The following is a 21,938-nucleotide window of genomic DNA, read 5'->3' as shown; positions in this document are numbered from 1 at the left end:
ACATCACTTGAGTCAAAAGCCTATTTGTTAGGCTTGCGTGGCCTAACTGTTTTTTATTTGGTAACATCATTTGAAGCACTTATTATACCAAAAACACAACGTGCATGTATACGCTAATAAGATTTCATTATTCGACCGAACAAAGCAGTCGAAGTGACTTGCACTATCTGCATCTATATTAGCAACATAGCAAATCACTATAAAACTAAATTACTTCTGATGGTACACCGTTAGCAAGAACGTTTCTTTATATAACAATTAAGTATATTATATGATATATACGTGTTATCTTCCTAGCTGTTATTTGACATATAGATTTTATGGGGCCATTTCCTTATTTCCATTAGTCTGAATCGTTAGTCCAAACTCTTACCTTTGATACGCTTGATATATGAAACTAAAATAATTTCCAAATGGTGTATCTTTTCCTGAGATGTTATTAATTTTCTGAGATCATTACTATTTCTGTAATGTCAGCCTATGTCCGCATATCAGGTCTGAGTGCACTGTGACCCGATAGCGTTACACTTTGTCAACCGGGATAACACGCTTTCCGCATGCGATTTTCATAAAGTACGATTTATTAAGGATTATTTTAAAACTCTATAACGCCAACTTAACTGACCAATATGCTGACTTAACCCAACATGAAGTCATCATAAACAACTATCGTGTCAACTTAACCCAACATAACGTCACCCTGACACAGCATTATGTCAACTTAACCAAAATAATGTCAACGTAACCAAACGTATTGTGATATTAACCCAAAAAATAACCACGCATAATGCCAACTTTACCAACCATAATGTTGGCGTAACCAAACAAAATGTTACTTAGTCCAACATAATGTCAATTTAACCCAACATAATCTCAAATGACCAATCATATCAGTTTCTTTCAACAAAGCGAGATTTGGCTCTCCATACTACAGATCTTATATTCAATTCAAACTTCACACATCTCTTGACGATCAGAATGCGAAGTCACTTACCAAGGTCATAACTCTGACCTGCTATTTAGCAGACGTAAGTACCTTTCGGTTAGGATATCTTTTGCATGCAAACACTCAATAACTCCATTATAACTATGTTGAAAATATTATCTTCTCAATAATTTGAGTTTGATGCAGCTATTGTGCTGTACTTTGCCTACGCTGTTCTCGTGGGCTTTCTTTAGCTCACCCATGAGCTTAAGGTGATAGTGGAGCGACCGACTTGTCTTTTGTCATTGGGATTCCACTGCAAGGGCTGTCGTCTGTCGGGGAGGTTTTTGCAAAGTGTGACCAATCCACCTCAATTTCCGCATTGCAATCGACTGTCCGATGGGATCCTGGTTTGCATATTTTCATACGTCGGGTTTTCTTTACTTTTCTGTCCATCTGATCTTATGGATTATTCGGAGGCTCCTGTTTAACAAGATTTGTAGTTTGTTGGTCAGAGTGGAGTTTACTGTAGATAGAGAGGGATGTTTGTTTCCTCACCGGCCTTATAGTGTTGAAAGCATATCTGGATAACCGATTCTAGCTTTTATGTCTTCGTTATGGCCGCCTGTTGATGAGAGGACGCTGCCCTTGTAGTTGAAGAAGTCCACCTCTTTGAGCTTTTTGTCTCCCATGGTAATATGTTGTTATTTATGTAATATATCTGTTGTTTCTTGTTCATCGCCAGGATACCTGTCTTTTCTATGTTAATTTGTAGTCCGGTCTTTTGTTGCTCTTATGACAAGATAGCGCAAGCCATCTGCAGATGTTCTTAACAAGATATGAGTCAGGGTCCACTGGATTCCGGTCTTGTCTGTTTTATTAGTCTCGCGCATGACCCAGTCCGCCACGAGAGGAAGATCATCGGTGACGGCAAACATCCTTGACGGACTCCCGAAGTCACTTCAAAATCATCTTTCAGCTTGCTGTTGTGGATCACATGGCACGTGGTTCTCTCGAACAGTTGCTGGATCAGGTTAAAAATGAAGGCGAGATTCTATGGTGATGGAGAAGTTTCCAAATGTTTTTTTTTTATCTTTTAGACTATCTTACAAAATGTACCATGTGTTCATAACATGCAGAGCTTGCAAGATTGCGCATAATTGTTGTCCTAATGGCCCGGGTCGTGCGGTTGAACCTTGATAACGGGTATTTGTAGCAGCAAGATTACAGTTTGGCGAATGTATATAACTGATATGATAACGATATTTGCGATAACAAATGTTGTCTCGGAATGTGGACGGCGGTCTCGTCTTAAATGACCGCACTGTTGGTGATAAAACGTACTCTCAATGATGTCAGGGTATTGTTAATGTATACTGATTCATAAAATGATTGCGATTTGAACCCAAACACTCCTGATATGGCCGATATGTCTCGTCAACCAGACGGGATGAGATTGATTGCGAACCTGCTGATAACGACGTCTGCTGGTCACAATTTTGTTGTTATATGAACACTTTTAACTGAAATGATGTCTTGGTTATATTTAAGATATGAATTATATGGATTTGGCTATTTATTTAAATAATTAGTTCTGTTAAAAATAAATCGTGGACATTTGTCTTAGAAATTTACTGCTTACTTGACGAATTATAAAGGGTTTTATAATCCTATAGAAAACAGGTGAGAATTTTACGATTAACAATTATTTATGACATAATGTATGCTGCTTTATATGGAAGCGTATATGATACACCCTGATGCTGTGATGATGTCAACATTCTATGACGGCATGATATGAAAGAGGTGTCATGGCGAAAAAAATAGCTCATCATGTCGACTAAAACTATGATGGCAAGTCATTTTCACAAGAGCATGGCGCCAAAAATTATGTTGATTTGTCGACTTGATCATGTCGACCAAATATTGTTTCGGGAAAAGCCGGAAACATTTACGTCGAGACGTTAACTTAATGTCGTTATGGCGAGTAAAATTAAGAGGGAAAAACCAACAAAACTATGACGACAAACCATGTTATTTCACAGTAAGTCGATATAAACTAATCCAGTATGACCATATTATTTGGGTGTACCATATACGCTTCCGTAGCTTCATGCTAGGAGTCTTGTTTATAGGCGAAGTTATTTTACTGACAAAGTAAAGCGGTTATTTGGTTTTATGACTTAAAGCTATTCGGGACTACGAAATTAAAAGGAACTTGTAAACAGATTGTGGATTTTTTTAAGTGTGTCAGTAAATACCCTAAAAATTCTAGATCTTAACCTCGGAAATATTCAACTTTACTGTAATGAAAATAATCGATTTTTATAAATGTAAACAATGAAAAATTATCGTCCCCAGTGGGGCTCGAACCAGTGTCCTTTGGATCAAAAGTTGTGCCGTTGCCATTCGGAAATCCTGGCTGATAAACATATCCTTCAAAATAAATTTACCGAAACCACGAAAATTGGGAAAATTTCGAAAAAGCTGTAATTTTCAGCTCTTTGTCTTTTTTTATGAAAGGCATATAATTTCGAAGAAATCTTGTGCTGTGAGGGAGGGGAATCGGAGTACCCGTAGGAAATCCCACCTGTCCGGTATGATGACCGCTAACCAAGCTCACGTGCGCCGGGAGCGGGCATTTAGCCCGGGTCGTGTGGGGGAGAAGCGCGTGTACTAACCACTGCGCTAACCGGACAGCCTCAAAGAACACAACTTAAAAGAACCGGACTAATCAATTTTATATCGCATGATATATTTAATATAAGGGATCCAAGTGCTAAACAAACTTTTACATCAACAACAGAAGCATTCAATCGTTTATCGTTTGTAACACTTTATAATATTATCCATTTCAAATGATTGGGCTTTTTTCAGTAGAAGACAAAGCCATAGTAAGTGGTATTTTTCTCCCGGATTTACAGCGTTCTTTTATTATTTAAGTATTTCACAATATTAGGAAAATTGTCGTTTGGAAAAGTCTGTTAACATCTCCCTTTAAATAAAGGCGAATTAGATGAAATGTGATAAAACACTATCGAAAAAAGATTGCTGTACCCTGTTACACAATACCATACATTTCAACAACTTTTACCATTCCATGGAAAAGTCCATACTTCATATCATACATCACTTACCTTAGTTTGCAATCACCCTTTCCCAAGATCCACATATTGATCAAAAATGGCTTCCAGGTGAACATAGGAATGTTTCCTCCCTCGTTGAAATCAAAATTGAACACTCACATGTAAACGTGTTAAAGTCGACTCAATATCAATTAACTATATTTTTTTAACTGGGAAAATGTAACAAATTGTATGTATTTTTTTAAATTGCAGTTTAAGCGTGTGATCGGTGGAACGTGAAACATTATTCGTGTGATCACCGGTGTGTTGGTCGTAATGTGTATCATTCATGATGACAATCAGAGGCTTGTTATTAAACTCTTTACTCGCTTAATCTTGAACATCCCGGGTATAGTATTATACATAAACTTCACCATTGTGAACATTTTAAGCGCGGAATCAAGTTTGAATTAAAATCTTACTAAATGATTGTACTATAGTGTGATCAACGAAACCTGTACCATCCGCTCTGGGGGCTCAAGCGATGGAGATTTCACGATTTTTTTTACAATATTTGTAAACTAATAGCTGGTAAAAGATACCCTGAAGCATGTTTTTTTAAGTCTAAATTACTGGTTTCCGAAAACTGGGTGAAAACTTCGTTGGATGTTTAAAGGGATCATCTTAGTGACTTAAAATCATATATACATGTACCCGATTTTAATGCGTTCAATATTTGAAATTTCGGTTGTCTGGCTTTAATAGGCCCTCATTTTTTTCAAAGGGTCGGCGCGTTTTTTACGCGTACACATTTTGCTACTTAGTAATTACATTTCTCCTTCGTACAAATATGGGACATCTTATATAGAAACCGGACTTTATAGTATGCAGCTGCCGAGTGTAAAGGATCGTAAGTATGTATCCTAAATGATGTTACTGTGCGCAGCACTTTGGGTGATATAGTCATTCCAAACAACCAGACTTTTCGTGACCCAGCGTCGAGAAATACAAGCATCTACATATACGACGAATTTTTTTAACCCGACATTTTTTTTCAAAGTAACTATATGACTTCACAACCCAACAAAAAGTAATAAAACGAACTATTTATATTCTGGAAATATTCAAGGGACGCAACTTTGTAAAAACCAGACGACAATGTTGTCACTATTAAAGAAGCCTTACACTGTAGGTATTTGCGCTCCAGTGGTGAGACAAAGAGGAGATGATGGCGGTCCGGTCGGTGTCTCCTACCTCCATCTACTACACCCCCGAGTCCGCGTTTTCCAAGCGGCCCGCTATCGATGTCAAGGTCAAGTGAGTGCAGTTTGTGTTTTATGTTAATTCCCCCATCTACCATCATTATTGAAATGCAACCATTACGTTGTGTTCTAACAGTCTCACTGACGTCTGTGTACGTCTGTGGCTCTGTCCTTCCGAACATTCCTGTTTTCGCTATAACGGCAATGTGTGCTCACTCTTGCGAAATGATATGGAGCTTTGTTGCATATTGTGATCTTTTTTGCTTCGTGCGGCGTTCGATTGGTCATTTGTCTTTTTACGCTGCTTTTCATTGCAAACTTGGATAATCAATGCGCTTTAATGAGCGAGTTAAATCCTATACGGTATTTGCGCGGTGTCAAAGTTGTACAGCGCGATTTCAAGGCACTAAAAAGACGATTTTAATGCTATATCATGCGTTTACTTTTGTATGATATGCTGTCCAAATGCTCTATTATTCGAGTTCAATGCTCAATTATGTGCGATACCTTTATTTATTTTGTTTAAATGGTTCAAAATACGCGATTCTCATCTATGATGTGCTTTTTCGATTCTATATAATGTGATGATTCAATTCTCTATAAGGTACGATTCAGCGATTCTATAGTTTGCGAGTGTATTTACATACGATTTATGGTATAAAGGCTCTATAATGCGTTTCTTATGCTATTTCCATTCTCAATCGTGTGTACCGGTAATGTAATTGTCCTCTAACTCGCGATTTAAATACTCTGCAATATGCAAAATAAATGCTCGATAATGTGCGGTTTCTGGTTGCGGTCTGTTCGACATTTTGATATCGCTTTACATCGATGCATCACTTGTTTACGTGCTGATCACCATTTTGCCTCGCTTTAAGACGATGTGTCGCTCAACCTTCGTTATTTTACACGCATTACCATTGCAAGGAACCTCTCGTACACGGTGAACCCGACATCGTTGTCATGGTGGCAGAAGCTGTCCACGATGCAGTTACCCTGGGAAGGTACCGACAACACGGAGCCACAACAGGTGCTAAGTAACGTCACGTTCAGCGTCAAGAGCGGTCAGATGCTGGCCATCATGGGAAATTCGGGTATGACATGCGGTCAAAAACGAGAAATTACTGTTGCTAGCTCACATACATGTATACTCTTTATGTTCATAAACGTCTTTTCGTATACGAATAAACAATATTCAAACCTTTGACTATCTAGGAAGTAGACCTCAACTGTAACTAATTTAGTGTAAACCTATTTATTTTAGCTCGATTGCATCGTTTCCGTTTCCTGGGCCTATAACCAGTACTTGGTGTCTTTTTTTTTTTTGGGGGGGGGGGGAGATCTAAAGAACGCTCCCCAAGTGGGGATCGAACCCGTGACCTCCCGATCGCTAGGCGGACACTTTAACCATTACGCCAATTTTTTAGGCTGCATATCGCAGTTGCACTGTCCGTCTGTATGACAAGGCGTCTGTACGAATGTCTCTTTGCTGTAACTTTGTCATTTATTAATACATTTTGAAATAACTCCGTACACATGTCAATTATGGTAAGACGACGCGAGGCGTGTAACACCCGTCTCCCTACCTCAAATATCAAGGTCATAACTAGTTGTCAAAGGTAATATTTGATCATAAAAAGTAATGTCTTTGTTAAAACTTTGCTATTTATTGACGGATTTGATATAGCTTGGCTTGTTTTAGACTTAAGAAGACAAAAATGAAAAGTTGCGACATCTGTGCCGTATGGACACTTGTCTTGTTGTTACGGAATGTTCTTCATTGTGTTTGATATAGTTTATACACGTAATACACGTTATAGTCTATGTATATTCAAATTTACATGTGCAATTGTTGATTTCGTTAAGTCGTGATAGAATATCCAATGGTTTGTTTATACTAAAAAAAATAAAAAGGTATTCCCTGAATGAGTCTTTGATATTTCTTCGCAGGTTAGTCTTCCGAAAAGCATATATTTATCGATTTATATCTTCAGACATACATGATTTAATCGGCAGATCATTGCATGAACACGGCGTCCCTTTCAGGCAGTGGCAAGACGACCCTCTTGGACGTGATCGCGTGTCGCACGGAGGGTAGCGGTCTCATTTCCGGTGACGTCTACCTGAACAACGTGAACCGCACAAGCTCGATGGTGCGCGGCTGCTCGGCGTACGTGCGCCAGGATGACCGTCTACTGCCGCACCTCACCGTCCGCGAGACGCTGATGTTTGTGGCGCAACTCAAATTGCCAACGACATTCACCGGCGAACAGATTAGAAAGCGGGTACGTTCGGATTCTTTCAACTTTTTCGAACACTAAGTTACCGTAAAATTCAGTTATAAGTCGAGATTTTTTGTTAAATAAAAAGATCAAAATAACCATCTCGACTTATGAGGCGGTTCATAACAAAAAGAAATACATTCGAGGTATTCTGAACATTGTACTTTTGTTTCCGGAAACTATCGGCCATCCTGTCTGAGAGTTGTACTGGACCGATTGCCATGATCATAGTATACTGTGTGTATCATCAAAAGAGAAACGTTGCTAATCATTTTACGAAATTGTACAAATTCGGCAACTAAATATCCTGTCTAGTGTGACACTAATTAGCTACACCAGTTGCCTAGATGAAACAAACTTTTTGTAACATGTTACCATAATCGCATACTGTTATGTAGAAAGACAATTTAATTTTTATGGGCATTGTCAAATTGAGTTTACGCGATGTGTATAAATTGACACAGAGTAAATTTGTTTATACTTCGTTAATTCATTTTTACATAAATTATCATTTCGTTTACTAAGAACAAATAGATTCCAAAAAGACGACTGTTCAGAGAGTGGGTTTCATCTTAATTATTCGATATAAAAATCATAGTTAAATGGCAATTTAAAATTGCTTACGATATAACGAAAATACATCTTTACTTATCTGTATGTCGTATAAATTATAACGTTTTTTTTAAATTTCATATCACGAACTTATTAAGCTAGGCTGAATAGGTGGTTATCTGCATAGGTACTACTTAAAAGTAGTACTTACAGGCGCCCGGCCATACTCCGGGGTACATTGTAGTATATTTTCCGTACTCCCACCAGGGTACATTATAGTATATTTTCCGTACACCGGGGTACATTGTAGTATATTTTCCGTACTTCGGGTACTTTGAAGAATATTCAAGAGTACCCGTGGTACTTTAAAGTAGTACCCGAACCGAAAATGACCAATTGAACTACAATTAGTTGATTTCCTCGCCGCTTAAAATAAATCAAACCGATTTGATAGTTTTGAGGGCATATGAGCTATTTGATAATACGAGAATCAAAATCGTATTGGGAATTATCAGACAGACGAGACGAAAGACACATTAACATTCTCAAGAAGCATCGATATCAATAGCGAACTTCCGATTTAAACTTGGCTTTATCAATTTTAAGAAACCCAATCTCTCTCCAATAATTGATCCGTGTTATCATTATGTTAACACCGGCGCCTGAACACAATCTCATGTCACCGCGAGATAGAGTAAGAGTATCTTGTTCTCACATGAGCCGCGTAATGCGAAAATGGGTCTTAAGTCGAATGCGCCTAACGTTGCTACAGGTCAGCCTCAGCAATCACACAGTCTGTTCATGAGTAACCCTGTCAGCTTTCAAGTAACGCAAGGTTTCGATGTCTAATTAGCGGACATACTAGCTCCTGACCAACTGCGCGATTGCCAACATCGCATTACACTCATTTACGCATGACGCGGCTCGTATTCTAGTTATTACCAGACCAAAATTGTAGTCCTGACACAAGGTCAGGGTTAAAAGTAAATTAATGTTAAGTACATCGTTGTCATTTTTTCAATTGTTCTACAAATCACAACTACGACGTTTCTTTAACCGTTCAACCGTTTTCTGCTTTAAGCCGTTACCTTTTTATTATTAATACCGGTAGTAAAACATATATATGAACGACCAGCAAGTGTAAAATCTGCGCAAAAACATGTGTGCATTGAGGGTCCATTTATAATTAACGAATTTTCACTGAGATTCGGACAGAGAGTCGAATGGGGTTCATCATTCACAATTGAAGTGCGCAATGTGACGTATCATGCACTCCGAACTTTGATTAAATGAACCATACCACATTATATTAATAAACCCATTCATTAATAAATCATATATCTTGTTTAAATGTAATGGGTTGAGCTAGGAATTAATCTTGCTTTGACGGTAATGCCAAGTCAAGACGTTGTCACGTTAACACTTGATCATGTGTTCGATACATAAATACTTGCGATGGCTGTCGTTGTCGTTTTAAAAGATAAACCAGTAAACACTAATGCTTGGTTGTAGTTCCTATCAGCAAGCGTGTCCATATTGAAATATCGGCAATTTAGAATTTATATAGGTCATGGTAACATGTGTATATATATATGCAGGTGGACAGCGTAATATCGGAGCTGGGACTAAGTCACGTGGCTGACAGCAAGGTGGGCGGGGCGGAAGACAGGGGCGTGTCCGGCGGGGAGAGGAGGCGGGTCAGCATCGGGGTTCAGCTGCTGCTCGACCCAAGTACGGCACATTTTCAGTTACATGCTTCGGGAGGTATTAATATTATTGGTGGTACAAATAAGCCAAAACTATGCGCCCATGGGTAAGTAAAAGCATCAACTCCTTCAGACTCTTTACACCAAAATCTCGAATAAAAACGTTGTTATTTGGCGTTATGTTTAGAGGCAAAGAAATCGACCTCTAAATTTCCCCATAAAGACTGAATTATTGAAAAAATATAAGGGGAAATACCCCAGTCGTCTTTTTCTACTATTTTGGACAAATAGTCTGCCACATAATTCTCTCCCCTTGGTATCCATTCAACTTCCAAATGAATAGAATGAACTAAAGAATACCCGAATATTTTAATCGTTAAATCTTGTAATTCAAACTTGAAAATATGGGTTAATGTGAAAATTGAATTTCCAATAATTTACGAACATAACTCTAGTTGAATATGTACAAACCCTTCTAAGGTCTGATACGATAATGATCCTTTAATCGACCTTTAAATAAAAAGCTGTTCACAACAAAACAAAAATATTACATAAACATCACTTAGACCACGTTAAGAAATGACGCTAATAAAGCAGGGACGACAGTTTTCATTAAGAACATACTACCTAGAACGCGTACTTGTATATTTGAAGATCCTTTCAACTACATAACTACTGCGTAACCGCCCCGCGGATCCAATGCTTGTGTGTACCAAATTAGGACATGGACTGATTTTGTTCCCAGGCGTGCTGTTCCTGGACGAGCCTACTTCCGGTCTGGATGCGTTCACAGCCCACCATCTAGTCGAGACGCTCGCTCGCCTGGCTAAGAACAACCGCGCCGTGCTTCTCTCCATTCATCAACCCAGGTACTTTACTGAGTGTATTTGGGAAGAGTGCGTGGGTAGTACATGTTTTATCGAAAACATGACGATTCCCACCCGTATGACCACTATCCCCTCCCCCGCCCCTCCCGTCCCATCGGCTCCTTGGTTCAAAACATACAACGCTAACCATAGTTGATTTTCTAAATAAAATCGATTTTATCATCATCGGTTAAGCTAACACTAACATAATCAGTCATTATATAAAAAAGATAATGCTAGTAAAGAAAGAAAATTTGCATCCAAACCGTGGCAATTAAACAAGCGGTTCGAATGTCGTTTCTTGTTTTCAACACGTTCAAATTCCACGTTCTCATCCTCCTACTCCCAATGATCATCATTATCATCATCGTCACAACTGTTTGTTTCATCATAGCCATTATTAAAAAAAACACATGTATTAGAGTTTTACTAATATATGTGTGTTAAATTTTTATGTCTTACATATTAAATATATCAGTAAATAATTATAGAAAACAGAGAAACAACTTCATTCTTTTTCAAAATTAATTTACTCAACGTTTCGGTCAAATATGTGTGATTCAGCTTTACGTCAGCTTTACATCGAACATGTTTAAGAGATGGGCATGTTTTTTACTGTCAGATCTGACATATTCGAGCTGTTTGACCGCGTGTTGATCCTGTCTAAGGGCGAGATGGCCTATTTCGGCCAGGCCAGCAACATGGTGGACTATTTCAGTCGCCTTGGACACCCATGTCCAGAGTTCACGAACCCATGTGACTTCTATGGTAGGTTGGAGAGGTTTTGTGGTAATTTTCAACGTTTCGATGTTGTACAAGAACTTTTATGAAAGTATATGTATTACCTAATTTAGTGATTTGCAATTTCCTTTTTTCTAAGTATTTTTTGAAAAACGAATCGTTAGTGTTATATGATATGTTATTTAGGTCTTAGGGTATGCAACTGTGTTCAGGCAATTATAAATTGTGCCACTCTTTCCACACATTATCATGTCTCAGGTTTGAATTATTTTATTGAATCCAATTCGCATACATTTACAAATACTACAGGCATTGCTATTAAACGAACCTAGCGATAATTAACAATTACAACAGATGCTGCTACTAAACAACCACAACTAACGTGTTCCTGTTTAAATCCCTATAGACCGGAACTCCCAACCATTGTACAACTGGGTGATAAACAACGTTAAGTAGAAATGTATTTATTAAAATTAAAACAAAACAAGTGTACACCTCATACGTACAGTTGATCTGGCGACGATCGACCCCACGTCGGAGGAGACGGAGCGCACGAGTAGCGACACGGTGCGGACGCTGGTGGAGGCCTTCAGAAGTCAGCAGGGGGAGCTCAGTCTGAGCGCTTCCGGTTCGCAGGAGAAGGAGGAGCGCGACAAGGAGCAGTGGCCCGTGCTCGCCATGTTCCAGAGCCTGGAGCATCAGCCAGGGGCGTTCAGGCAGTTCTGGATTCTCTACAGGTATTGATGACATGCAGGAAGGAGTATTTTATAAATGCTTAGGTGCAGCGCTTGTAATATGAAATTATTGGACCATGCGATTTATGAAAAATTATTGTTAAACAGTCAGTGTTCATTCTAAGAAGAAATGTTAAATGTATTTACAATGCCTATTTGATATTCATGTTGATGGAAAAATTAATTTTATCTTAGACTATTTGTAAGAGGCTAATAATTTCGTTTATCGTTACATGTTCGGATAATCGTGTCGATGTTTTTATTTCCTAGTCAGTTTAATTTTTTGACACGTTTTGGTAAATTGACAAAATTAAAAACAATTGTTTCAGATTCGAAAAGTTCCGTTGTAGTGATGATATATACGAGGAAACAGTAAAACTGAACATTAACCATGCTCTAAAATATCCATTATATGACGGTTTAAAGCCTGAAAATTATATAGCGTTGCAACGCGAAACGATTGAATAATTTGGAGAGTTCTGTTGTTGTCATTATAATCTGTGACTATACAAGGATTGCTTATATAAAGTATAAAATACAACCCTCATTGTATGTGCACGGATGGCCGAATGGTCTAAGCGATAGACTTTTACTCCAGAGGTCAGTGGTTCTAGCCCAGTTGAGGATTACTTTTTTACTTTCATTAAATATATTCTTTTTTTTTACTGGAGTTCTTTAGATCCAATGTTTGCATTTATCAATATAAAGCATTTCATGACAAACTTCAATACATGCCAAAATCAGTGCAAAGGCCTTTAAATGTATGTGTTTTTCTCGGGATATGTTATAATGGACAATTTTTTGCACATCGGTATTATTATTCTTACATTTTTTTGTCGTGTCGGAGATGATCGCAATATAATGCCTTTTCATAGTAAGTAGATATGACATGTACAAACACTTATCCGTAGATAAACATAATATAGATATGATTGCTGCATTCTTGCTGCAGACGGTGCACACGCAGTATCGTAGAGGACTACGGTTACCTAGTAACGCAGCTGATCCAGGCGGTGGCCATGTCGGTGGTGGTGGGGCTGGTATATTTCAACCTGAAGACGGACCAGTCCTCGATGCGTGACCGCTTCGGCATGATGTACATACTGGGCGCGCTCTATCCCTACATGGTCGTGCTGGACCTGATAGGCGTCTGTAAGTAGCGAGGTAGTATATTTCAGTCAAATTGGTGTGCATACTGGTCGAGCTCTATCCCTACATGGTCGTGCTGGACCTGATAGGCGTCTGTAAGTAGCGAGGTAGTATATTTCAGTTGAACCTTGGTGTACATACTGGACGCGCTCTATCCCTACATGGTCGTGCTGACCTTATAGGCGTCTGTAAGTAGCGGGGTACTATATTTTTAATTGAACATTGGTGTACATACTGGTCGCGCTCTATCCCTACATGGTCGTGCTGGACCTCATAGGCGTCTATAAGTAGCGGGGTAGTATATCTCAGTTGAATCTTGGTGTACATACTGGTCTATCCCTACATGGTCGTGCTGGACCTTATAGGCGTCTGTTAGTAGCGGGGTAGAATATTTCAGTCGAATTGGTGTGCATACTGGTCGCGCGCTATCCCTACAGTGTCGTGCTAGACCTTAAAGGCGTCAGTTAGTACCGGGGTAGTATATGTCCGTTATATCTTGGTGTACATACTGGGCGCACTCTATCCCTACATTGTCGTGCTAGACCTTAAAGGCGTCTGTTTGTAACGGGGTAGTATATTTCAGTTTAATCTTGATGTACATACTGGGAGCGCTCTACCCCTACATGGTCGTGCTAGACCTTATAGGCGTCTGTAAGTAGCGGAGTAGTATATTTCCGTTGAACCTTGGTGTACATATTGGATGCGCTCTACCCCTACATGGTCGTGCTAGACCTTATAGGCGTCTGTAAGTAGCGGGATAGTATATTTCAGTCGATTTGGTGTGCATACTGGTCGCGCTCTATCCCTACATTGTCGTGCTAGACCTTAAAGGCGTCTGTAAGTAGTGGGGAAGTATATTTCCGTTGAATCTTGGTGTACATACTCGGCAATCTCTATCCCTACATTGTCGTGCTAGACCTTAAAGGCGTCTGTATGTAGCGGGGTAGTATATTTCAGTTTAATCTTGATGTACATAATGGGAGCGCTCTATCCCTACATAGTCGTGCTAGACCTTATAGGCGTCTGTATGTAGCGGGTTAGTATATTTCGGTCGAATTGGTGTGCATACTGGTCGCGCTCTATCCCTTAATTGTCGTGCTAGACCTAAAAGGCGTCTGTTAGTAGCGGGGTAGTATATTTCCGTTAAATCTTGGTGTACATACTGGGCGCGATCTATCCCTACATTGTCGTGCTAGACCCCATAGGCGTCTGTTTGTAGTGGGGAAGTATATTACCGTTGAATCTTGGTGTACATACTGGTTGCGCTCTATCCCTAGATTGTCGTGATAAACCTTAAAGGCGTCTGTTTGCAACGGGGTTAGTATATTTCAGTAAAATCGTGGTGTACATACTGGTCGCGCTCTATCCCTACATGGTCGTGCTGACCTTAAAGGCGTCTGTTAGTAGTGGGTTAGTACATTTCAGTTGAATCTTGATGTACATAATGTTCGCGCTCTATCCCTACATGGTCTTGCTGGACCTCAAAGGCATCTGATAGAAGTGGGGTAGTATATTTCAATTGAATCTTGGTGTACATGCTGGTCGCGCTCTACCCCTACATGGTCGTGCTGACCTTATAGGCGTCTGTAAGTAGCGGGGTACTATATTTCAGTTAAATCTTGGTGTACATACTGATCGCGCTCTATCCCTGCATGGTCGTGCTAGACCTCATAAGCGACTGTTAATAGTGGGGTAGTATATTTCAGTTGAATCTTGGTGCACATACTGGTCGCACTCTATCCCTAAATTGTCGTGCTAGACCTCATAGGCGTCTGTAAGTAGCGAGGTAGTATATTTCAGTTGAACCTTGGTGTACATACTAGTCGCGCTCTATCCCTACATGGTCGTGCTAGACCTCATAGGCGTCTGTTAGTAGTGGGTAAGTACATTTTAGTTGAATCTTGGTGTACATACTGGTCGCGCTCTATCCCTACATGGTCGTGCTAGACCTTAAAGGCGTCTGTAAGTAGTGGGGTAGTACATTTCAGTTGAATCTTGGTGTACATACTGGTCGCGCTCTATCCCTACATTGTCGTGCTTACCTTAAAGGAGTCTGTTAGTAGTGGGGTAGTACATTTCAGATGAATCTTGGTGTACATACTGGTCGCGCTCTATCCCTACATTGTCGTACTAGACCTTAAAGGCGTCTGTTAGTATCGGGGTAGTATATTTCAGTTTAATCTTGATGTACATACTGGTCGCGCTCTACCCTACATTGTCGTACTGACCTTAAATGCGTCTGTTAGCAGTGGGGTAGTATTTTTCAATTGAATCTTGGTGTACATACAGGTCGCGCTCTATCCCTACATGGTCGCGCTGACATTATAGGCGTCTGTTAGTAGTGGGGTAGTACATTTCAGTTGAATCTTAGTGTACAAACTGGTCGCGCTCTACCCCTACATGGTCGTGCTAGACCTTATAGGCGTCTGTTAGTAGTGGGGTAGTACATTTCAGTTGAATATTGATGTACACACTGGTCGCGCTCTATCCCTTCATGGTCGTGCTAGACCTTATAGGCGTCTGTTAGTAGCGGGGTAGTATATTTCAGTTGAATATTGATGTACATACTGGGCGCGCTCTATCCCTTCATGGTCGTGCTAGACTTTAAAGGCGTCTGTTAGTAGTGGGGTAGTATATTACCGTTGAATCTTAGTGTACATACTGGTCGCGCTCTATCCCTTCAGGGTCGTGCTAGACCTTATAGGCGTCTGTAAGTAGCAAGCTTTTATAAGCTGGTTGTGATATTCTTAATCTTTCTAAACAATTACGCTGAGAATGTTTCTATAGTTTGTTCATTTCAGAACTTTATTTGAGAAAATGTGTTTAAATATAACTCCCTAAAACATGCTTATCAATGAATTCATGCGATGGGCATTTATTGAAAGACAATGTTGAAACATAGGCAAGTTATGTTTTATTTTTTTATGGCATTCATTATGACTTTCTGCCGTTGATTATTCAATTGTTTACTTAAAATTTAAGAGCTTTTCTGAGATTTTCTCTTAATAAATATCATAAAATATCTTAGAAATATTCTAAGAATAACTGATTTTGTTCTTGAAATATAAGAAAGCTTTGCAGCCTTTATAAATTATATTTTTATTTTAAAAAAAGTATTTTGTCTGTCTTGGTTTAAAACACTTATATATTATTACCGACAATGACTGTTCATTATTATGGAATACTTCTCATTGTAAGAATGCTTCACTTAAATAAAACTATGAAAGATTAGTTACTTTCTAAGATAAAATAAAAACAGCTAAAACTTTACAATTCCTTTAGTTAAAGATAATCTTTTGTATATATTATGCTTTTTTTTTAATTCTTAAACCTGTATTTTAAGATATAAAAAAATCACAATATTAATACTAAAATTAAAAGATTGTCACACTTGAAATAATTATAATTAAATGATTGAAAAATTCAAAAAAATTAGCAAAAATGTCTTAGACAAGTTCACCAGTTGAATCATGATGTGCTTTAGTTTACAATGTTCATACCATTTATATCAACTGAAACAAAACTTTTATATTATAACAAAGATTATGACACAGACGTCGCTCAAATATTGACCAACTTTCATCTCAATCAAAATGTACAAGGCATATTGAAAGTAAGGTTTTTGCTTAATAAAATATACTTTAATATGATATAATATAATGTGTAACCGTTTGCTTGTATTTTCCTGCAGATCACAAGGAGAGGTCGTTTCTATACTTCGAACTTGAAGATCGCATGTACGGTGTAATACCATACAACTTTGCTAAGGTACGGTGTAATACCCTACAACTTTGCTAAGGTACGGTGTAATACCCTACAACTATGCTAAGGTACGGTGTAATACCCTACAACTTTGCTAAGGTAAACACAATACAAATGCCATGTGTGCTACTGAGTTTTTGAATGGCTAAAAATTCAAGTGCGGAAAACACGATAAGAAAATATTCCACCGAAATATTTATCATGAAATATATATATTTATATATTTATTTACAGTCTTCTACGTGTATATTCAATACATGTATATCTTAGAGCAAAGATTTGCATACAATTGCAAGTTAACACCTGCAACGTGCATTCACTGATCTGTACATGTAAATGTGTGCAATTTCCGTTTAAATCCCGATGCATTGAATTTGATCGTTCTTATGCGTTGACTCCATTTTTATCCATTGTTGTGTTTTTGTTTTATTCTTGTAAGCCGCTGTTGCGGCTCATTGATTGGAAATTGGTTAATTGGCATAAATAGGCCGTTAAAGTAACTTACATGACAATGATAATTAAAAGCATCTTTTCCTGTAAAATGAGAACATTGGCTTAAGCAATCGTGAAACTTTTTTCTCTCAGTTGACTCCGAACGAAAACATAAATCCTCTTGATATTTACACTGCAAATATAGACAATTTCTTCATTTTCATTCGCGGACGCGCTCATCAAATTATATTCATTTGCCATTTTGATAAAAATATGTGAAATCAAGCCAAACAAAATAGATAATAAGATTCTATATAAAATGTATTTACTTTGTATTCAGATATTCAGCGAGATCCCATTCCACGCGTTCTACGTGGCGGTGTACGCCATTCCGGTCTACTTTATAGCGGGCCTCAACCTTGACCTTAAAGACTTTATGATGGTGTTCGCTATCCTCTTCTTGTTAGTGTACTGTAGCCGCACGCTGGCCATGTTCTCCGCGAGTGTGATGCCCACATTCCAGTTGTCCTGCTTCTTCGCGCAAACGTTCTTCTCCATGTATATCATGTCTGCTGGGTTCTTTATCAATCTCGACAGCATATTTGACGGTGAGTTTACGATGGTGTCTGTCCATTACAGGGGTGTGGTTTAGCAGCTTATAATCCACGGTTACATGATAACTACAATAAAGACTTAAAAGAATGATAAGCTACGAATGCGTGGCTATTAAAAGAACTCGTGCTGAAGTCTACAAATGTTAACATGTAAACGTTGTATATTTACCGATAAACAATGATATTTAAAAATATGTCTTATTTATAACATACGTAAATATCATGAGTGTATGATTATAATATACGTCTGATTGTGATAGAGTAATACGTTTGTGACGCGACCGCCAATTTAACGTTCACTTTTTTTTCTCAAACGTCATGATTTCAGGTCTAAAGTGGGTGTCCTCCGTCTCCTACCTCAAGTGGGGCTTCCAGGCGCTGTGCAAGGTGCAGATCCTCGGCCTCACGTTTACGTGCGAGGACGCACTTCCGGGCTCGTGCATTCGCACGGGTGAGGAGGCGCTGCACAGCTACTCCCTGAACGGCAACTCCGTGTGGGAGGCGTGCGTCATCATGGCCGCCTCTTGCGTCATCTACCTCGCGCTCTTCTTCGTTGGCATGCGCTTCGTAGCGCAGAAACCGCATGAAGTGTAGGGCTGAAAAGCCGTTGGCGCGGTTACTTGTTTTTAAGTTACAGAGGTTGTAAATGTTCAGTATCAGGAAAGGTTGCCAACAACACGTTTGGTGTGTACTACATGTTTTTGCGATGACTTAAAAATGGCGATACCTCAATAAAAGAACAACTTAACGAATATACCGAAACACAGACTTGATAATAATTGCTAAATTGACTGAGTGACAAGTAATTGGCAACGTATTGTGTATCGTTTTATGATGCAGTGGTTAAAAAAAACAAATGGACAATTTTAGAGTGGGGGTACTCATATAGCAGTAGTGTACAATCTGGTTCGCCGTAGACAAATTACTAATAATTGTCTCACCTTAGTATTAAAGTAATGAACTTTTAACACGGAAAAAAGCATTAATTTCAATGTTATTGCTATTATTTTATTCCCAATGTGCAATAAAAAAAATAAATCATTTTTATCAAATTTGAGAAGAAACAAGTATCAGACAGATCAATAATATAGGTTTGCATATAGGTGGATTTGAATGTTCACCCAAACTTAAGCGGTGCCGTTTTTTGTTGTATGAAATTTACTTTCAACAATATTTTACTTTTTACGCTCGCCACAAGACCTGCATGATGTGCGTCATACGTGAAACCTTTATGTAAATATTGATGATATGCGTTAGCAAATGCTGAATAACGCGTTAGTGCTGAAAGGGTAAAAATGTGTCTTGCATAACAAATAGCGTGCTTCATGTCCAAAGAAAGTAAACATTTTATAAGATGCGTTTATAAGAACCCTACCATTAATAATACATGTATACGTTACTTAAAGAACCTCGGTTAATTTGCAGAGTATTAAAAAGCTCAGTAGGACGTAGTGGGCGGTTTGCACGAACAACACATCTCGCAAACGTTTCGCCGAACATAAAATGTGGTCGGTATACGCATATAATTATGTTATTTTACTAGTGCAATACGTTGTTGATTATATTATTGTATTTATTTATTTTAACAAAAGCGAGTTGTTAGATTAAAGCTTTTGTTTATGTATTATATTCATCAAAGTTGCTTAATATATATTATTTGTATCATTCACTTCCTATCCACTTAGTTGTTAGTTTATTAAATGAATCGATGCAATCAATTATTCACTTTTTTAATTGAATTCAATTTGTTTGTTTACACCGTTGTTTTAAATTCTGATTTAATAATTTCATAGATGTATCGATATAGTTTTCAGTCTACAACAGAACCAATACGTAAAGATAAAACATGAACTGACACATATGTTTTAGGCATACATTAATGAAATAAGAGTGGAGTTACACGAATGAATATGTTAATGACGTGCTGATTTTGTTCAATTCTAAATCTTCAATGTGATTGCTTATTGCGAATTGATATTGACGATGATTTTCGCAATGCACACATCAATGCAAATATGTACAGAATCTTGTTATTGTGTTATTTATGTAATTTGTTACTTAAATAAAAGAATAAAGCATTAAAACATAAGGCATATGGCTACTACTTTAATGTGAGTCAATAGTATATATAACAAACAAAGTAGCGAAATACGTAAATCGTGACACTTTACATTATTTCACCTCCCTTGTGCATACATATAAATATTTGAAAAATAGTAAGAACATGTGCTTCAGTTTAACTTATATACCATTGAGATCGCAAGGCAAATTGATCAATTGATTCCATAGAATGAGATAAAACTTTTTCTCAGGTATCAGAATTTAAAGTACTTTGCTTTTATGTGCACGCATTGTTGAACAGGGAGTTTTGTCATAAAACAGGCTGTTGAAATCATGCAGTGTGTTTGTTTGTGTGTGTTTTTATGCCAAGACAAATACTGATGACGGTCGACAAACAGCGATTGTTCTGTCATTTTTCTGTCCGCCCGTAATTGGTTAACACAAAATGACGCGTTTCGTGGAACATCAATAATGCTTCCTACAAAGCTTTGATACTTGCATAGACTAATTCAGACGGTCCAAACTCTTGGTTTACCCAAAATGACGCGTTTCGTCTAACAGCAGTACCGTGTGCTAAAAAGCTTTGATGGTCTAACAGCAAAAAAGTTTGCTACAAAGCTTTGATGGTCTAACAGCAATACCGTTTGCTACAAAGCTTTGATGGTCTAACATCAATACCGTTTGCTACACAGCTTGGATGGTCTAACAGCAATACCGTTTGCTACAAAACTTTGATGGTCTTACATCAATGCCGTTTGCTACAAAGTTTAGATGGTCTAACACCAATATCGTTTGCTACAAAGCTTTAATGGCCTAACAGCAATACCGTTTGCTTAAAAGCTTTGATGGTCTAACAGCAATACCATTTGCTACAAAGCTTTGATGGTCTAACACCAATATCGTTTGCTACAAAGCTTTGATGGTCTAACAGCAATACCGTTTGCTACACAACTTTGATGGTCTAACAGCAATACCGTTTGCTACAAAACTTTGATGGTCTAACATCAATACCGTTTGCTAAAAAGCTTTGATGGTCTAACATCAATACCGTTTGCTACAAAGCTTTGATGGTCTAACAGCAATACCGTTTGCTACAAAGCTTTGATGACCTAACATCAATACCGTTTGCTACACAGCTTTGATGGTCTAACATCAATACCGTTTGCTACAAAGCTTTGATGGTCTAACATCAATACCGTTTGCTACAAAGCTTTGATGGTCTAACAGCAATACCGTTTGCTACAAAGCTTTGATGGTCTAACAGCAATACCGTTTGCTACAAAGCTTTGATGGTCTAACAGCAATATCGTTTGCTACAAAGCTTTGATTGTCTAACAGCAATACCGTTTGCTACAAAGCTTTGATGGTCTAACACCAATATCGTTTGCTACAAAGCTTTGATGGTCTAACAGCAATACCGTTTGCTACACAGCTTTGATGGTCTAACAGCAATACAGTTTGCTACAAAACTTTGATGGTCTAACATCAATACCGTTTGCTTAAAAGCTTTGATGGTCTAACATCAATACCGTTTGCTACAAAGCTTTGATGGTCAAACAGCAATACCGTTTGCTACAAAGCTTTGATGGTCTAACATCAATACCGTTTGCTACACAGCTTTGATGACCTAACAGCAATACCGTTTGCTACAAAACTTTGATGGTCTAACATCAAAACCGTTTGCTACAAAGCTTTGATGGTCTAACACCAATACCGTTTGCTAAAAAGCTTTGATTCTTGCATGGATATTATCAATAAATACTCTTAACACATCCTCTTTTCTTCAT

General features: G+C 38.2%; 2 protein-coding genes across 7 annotated transcripts in view; one reads left to right on the top strand and one right to left on the bottom strand.

The window, feature by feature from the left end:
* LOC127871892 (ATP-binding cassette sub-family G member 5-like) overlaps positions 1-4,338 on the bottom strand; it is a 48,347-nt gene extending 44,009 nt beyond the window's left edge. The window contains exon 1 of one of the 2 annotated variants that reach the window (XM_052415165.1): positions 4,063-4,338. The gene's annotated coding sequence lies outside the window, so the exon portion shown is untranslated. Of the gene's footprint in view, positions 1-373; positions 522-4,062 lie in introns of those variants that run through there. The other variant, XM_052415164.1, reaches the window with a different exon arrangement.
* Positions 2,385-20,179, top strand: LOC127871891 (ATP-binding cassette sub-family G member 8-like). Of its 5 annotated transcripts, none has more exons than XM_052415161.1 (13): positions 2,385-2,608; positions 5,183-5,307; positions 6,180-6,346; positions 7,299-7,537; positions 9,685-9,817; positions 10,538-10,661; positions 11,281-11,426; positions 11,908-12,136; positions 13,086-13,285; positions 16,974-17,019; positions 17,051-17,081; positions 17,817-18,084; positions 18,419-20,179. In XM_052415161.1, the coding sequence occupies exons 2-13, from the start codon at positions 5,216-5,218 to the stop codon at positions 18,682-18,684; spliced, it is 1,941 nt and encodes a 646-aa protein (XP_052271121.1). In that variant the 5' UTR covers positions 2,385-2,608; positions 5,183-5,215; the 3' UTR covers positions 18,685-20,179. The 5 variants fall into 5 exon arrangements, with proteins under 5 accessions (XP_052271121.1, XP_052271117.1, XP_052271120.1 ...); XM_052415160.1 differs by lacking the exon at positions 17,051-17,081 and adding an exon at positions 17,113-17,143 and having other exon boundaries at positions 2,386-2,608; positions 5,198-5,307; XM_052415158.1 differs by having other exon boundaries at positions 2,386-2,608; positions 5,198-5,307.
* The last annotated feature ends 1,759 nt before the right edge of the window (positions 20,180-21,938 follow it).

Source organism: Dreissena polymorpha, chromosome 3 (assembly GCF_020536995.1).
Source record: "Dreissena polymorpha isolate Duluth1 chromosome 3, UMN_Dpol_1.0, whole genome shotgun sequence".
Lineage (NCBI taxonomy): Eukaryota > Metazoa > Mollusca > Bivalvia > Myida > Dreissenidae > Dreissena > Dreissena polymorpha.
Note: the sequence above shows the minus strand (reverse complement) of the source record. Positions and strands in the feature narration are given on the sequence as shown.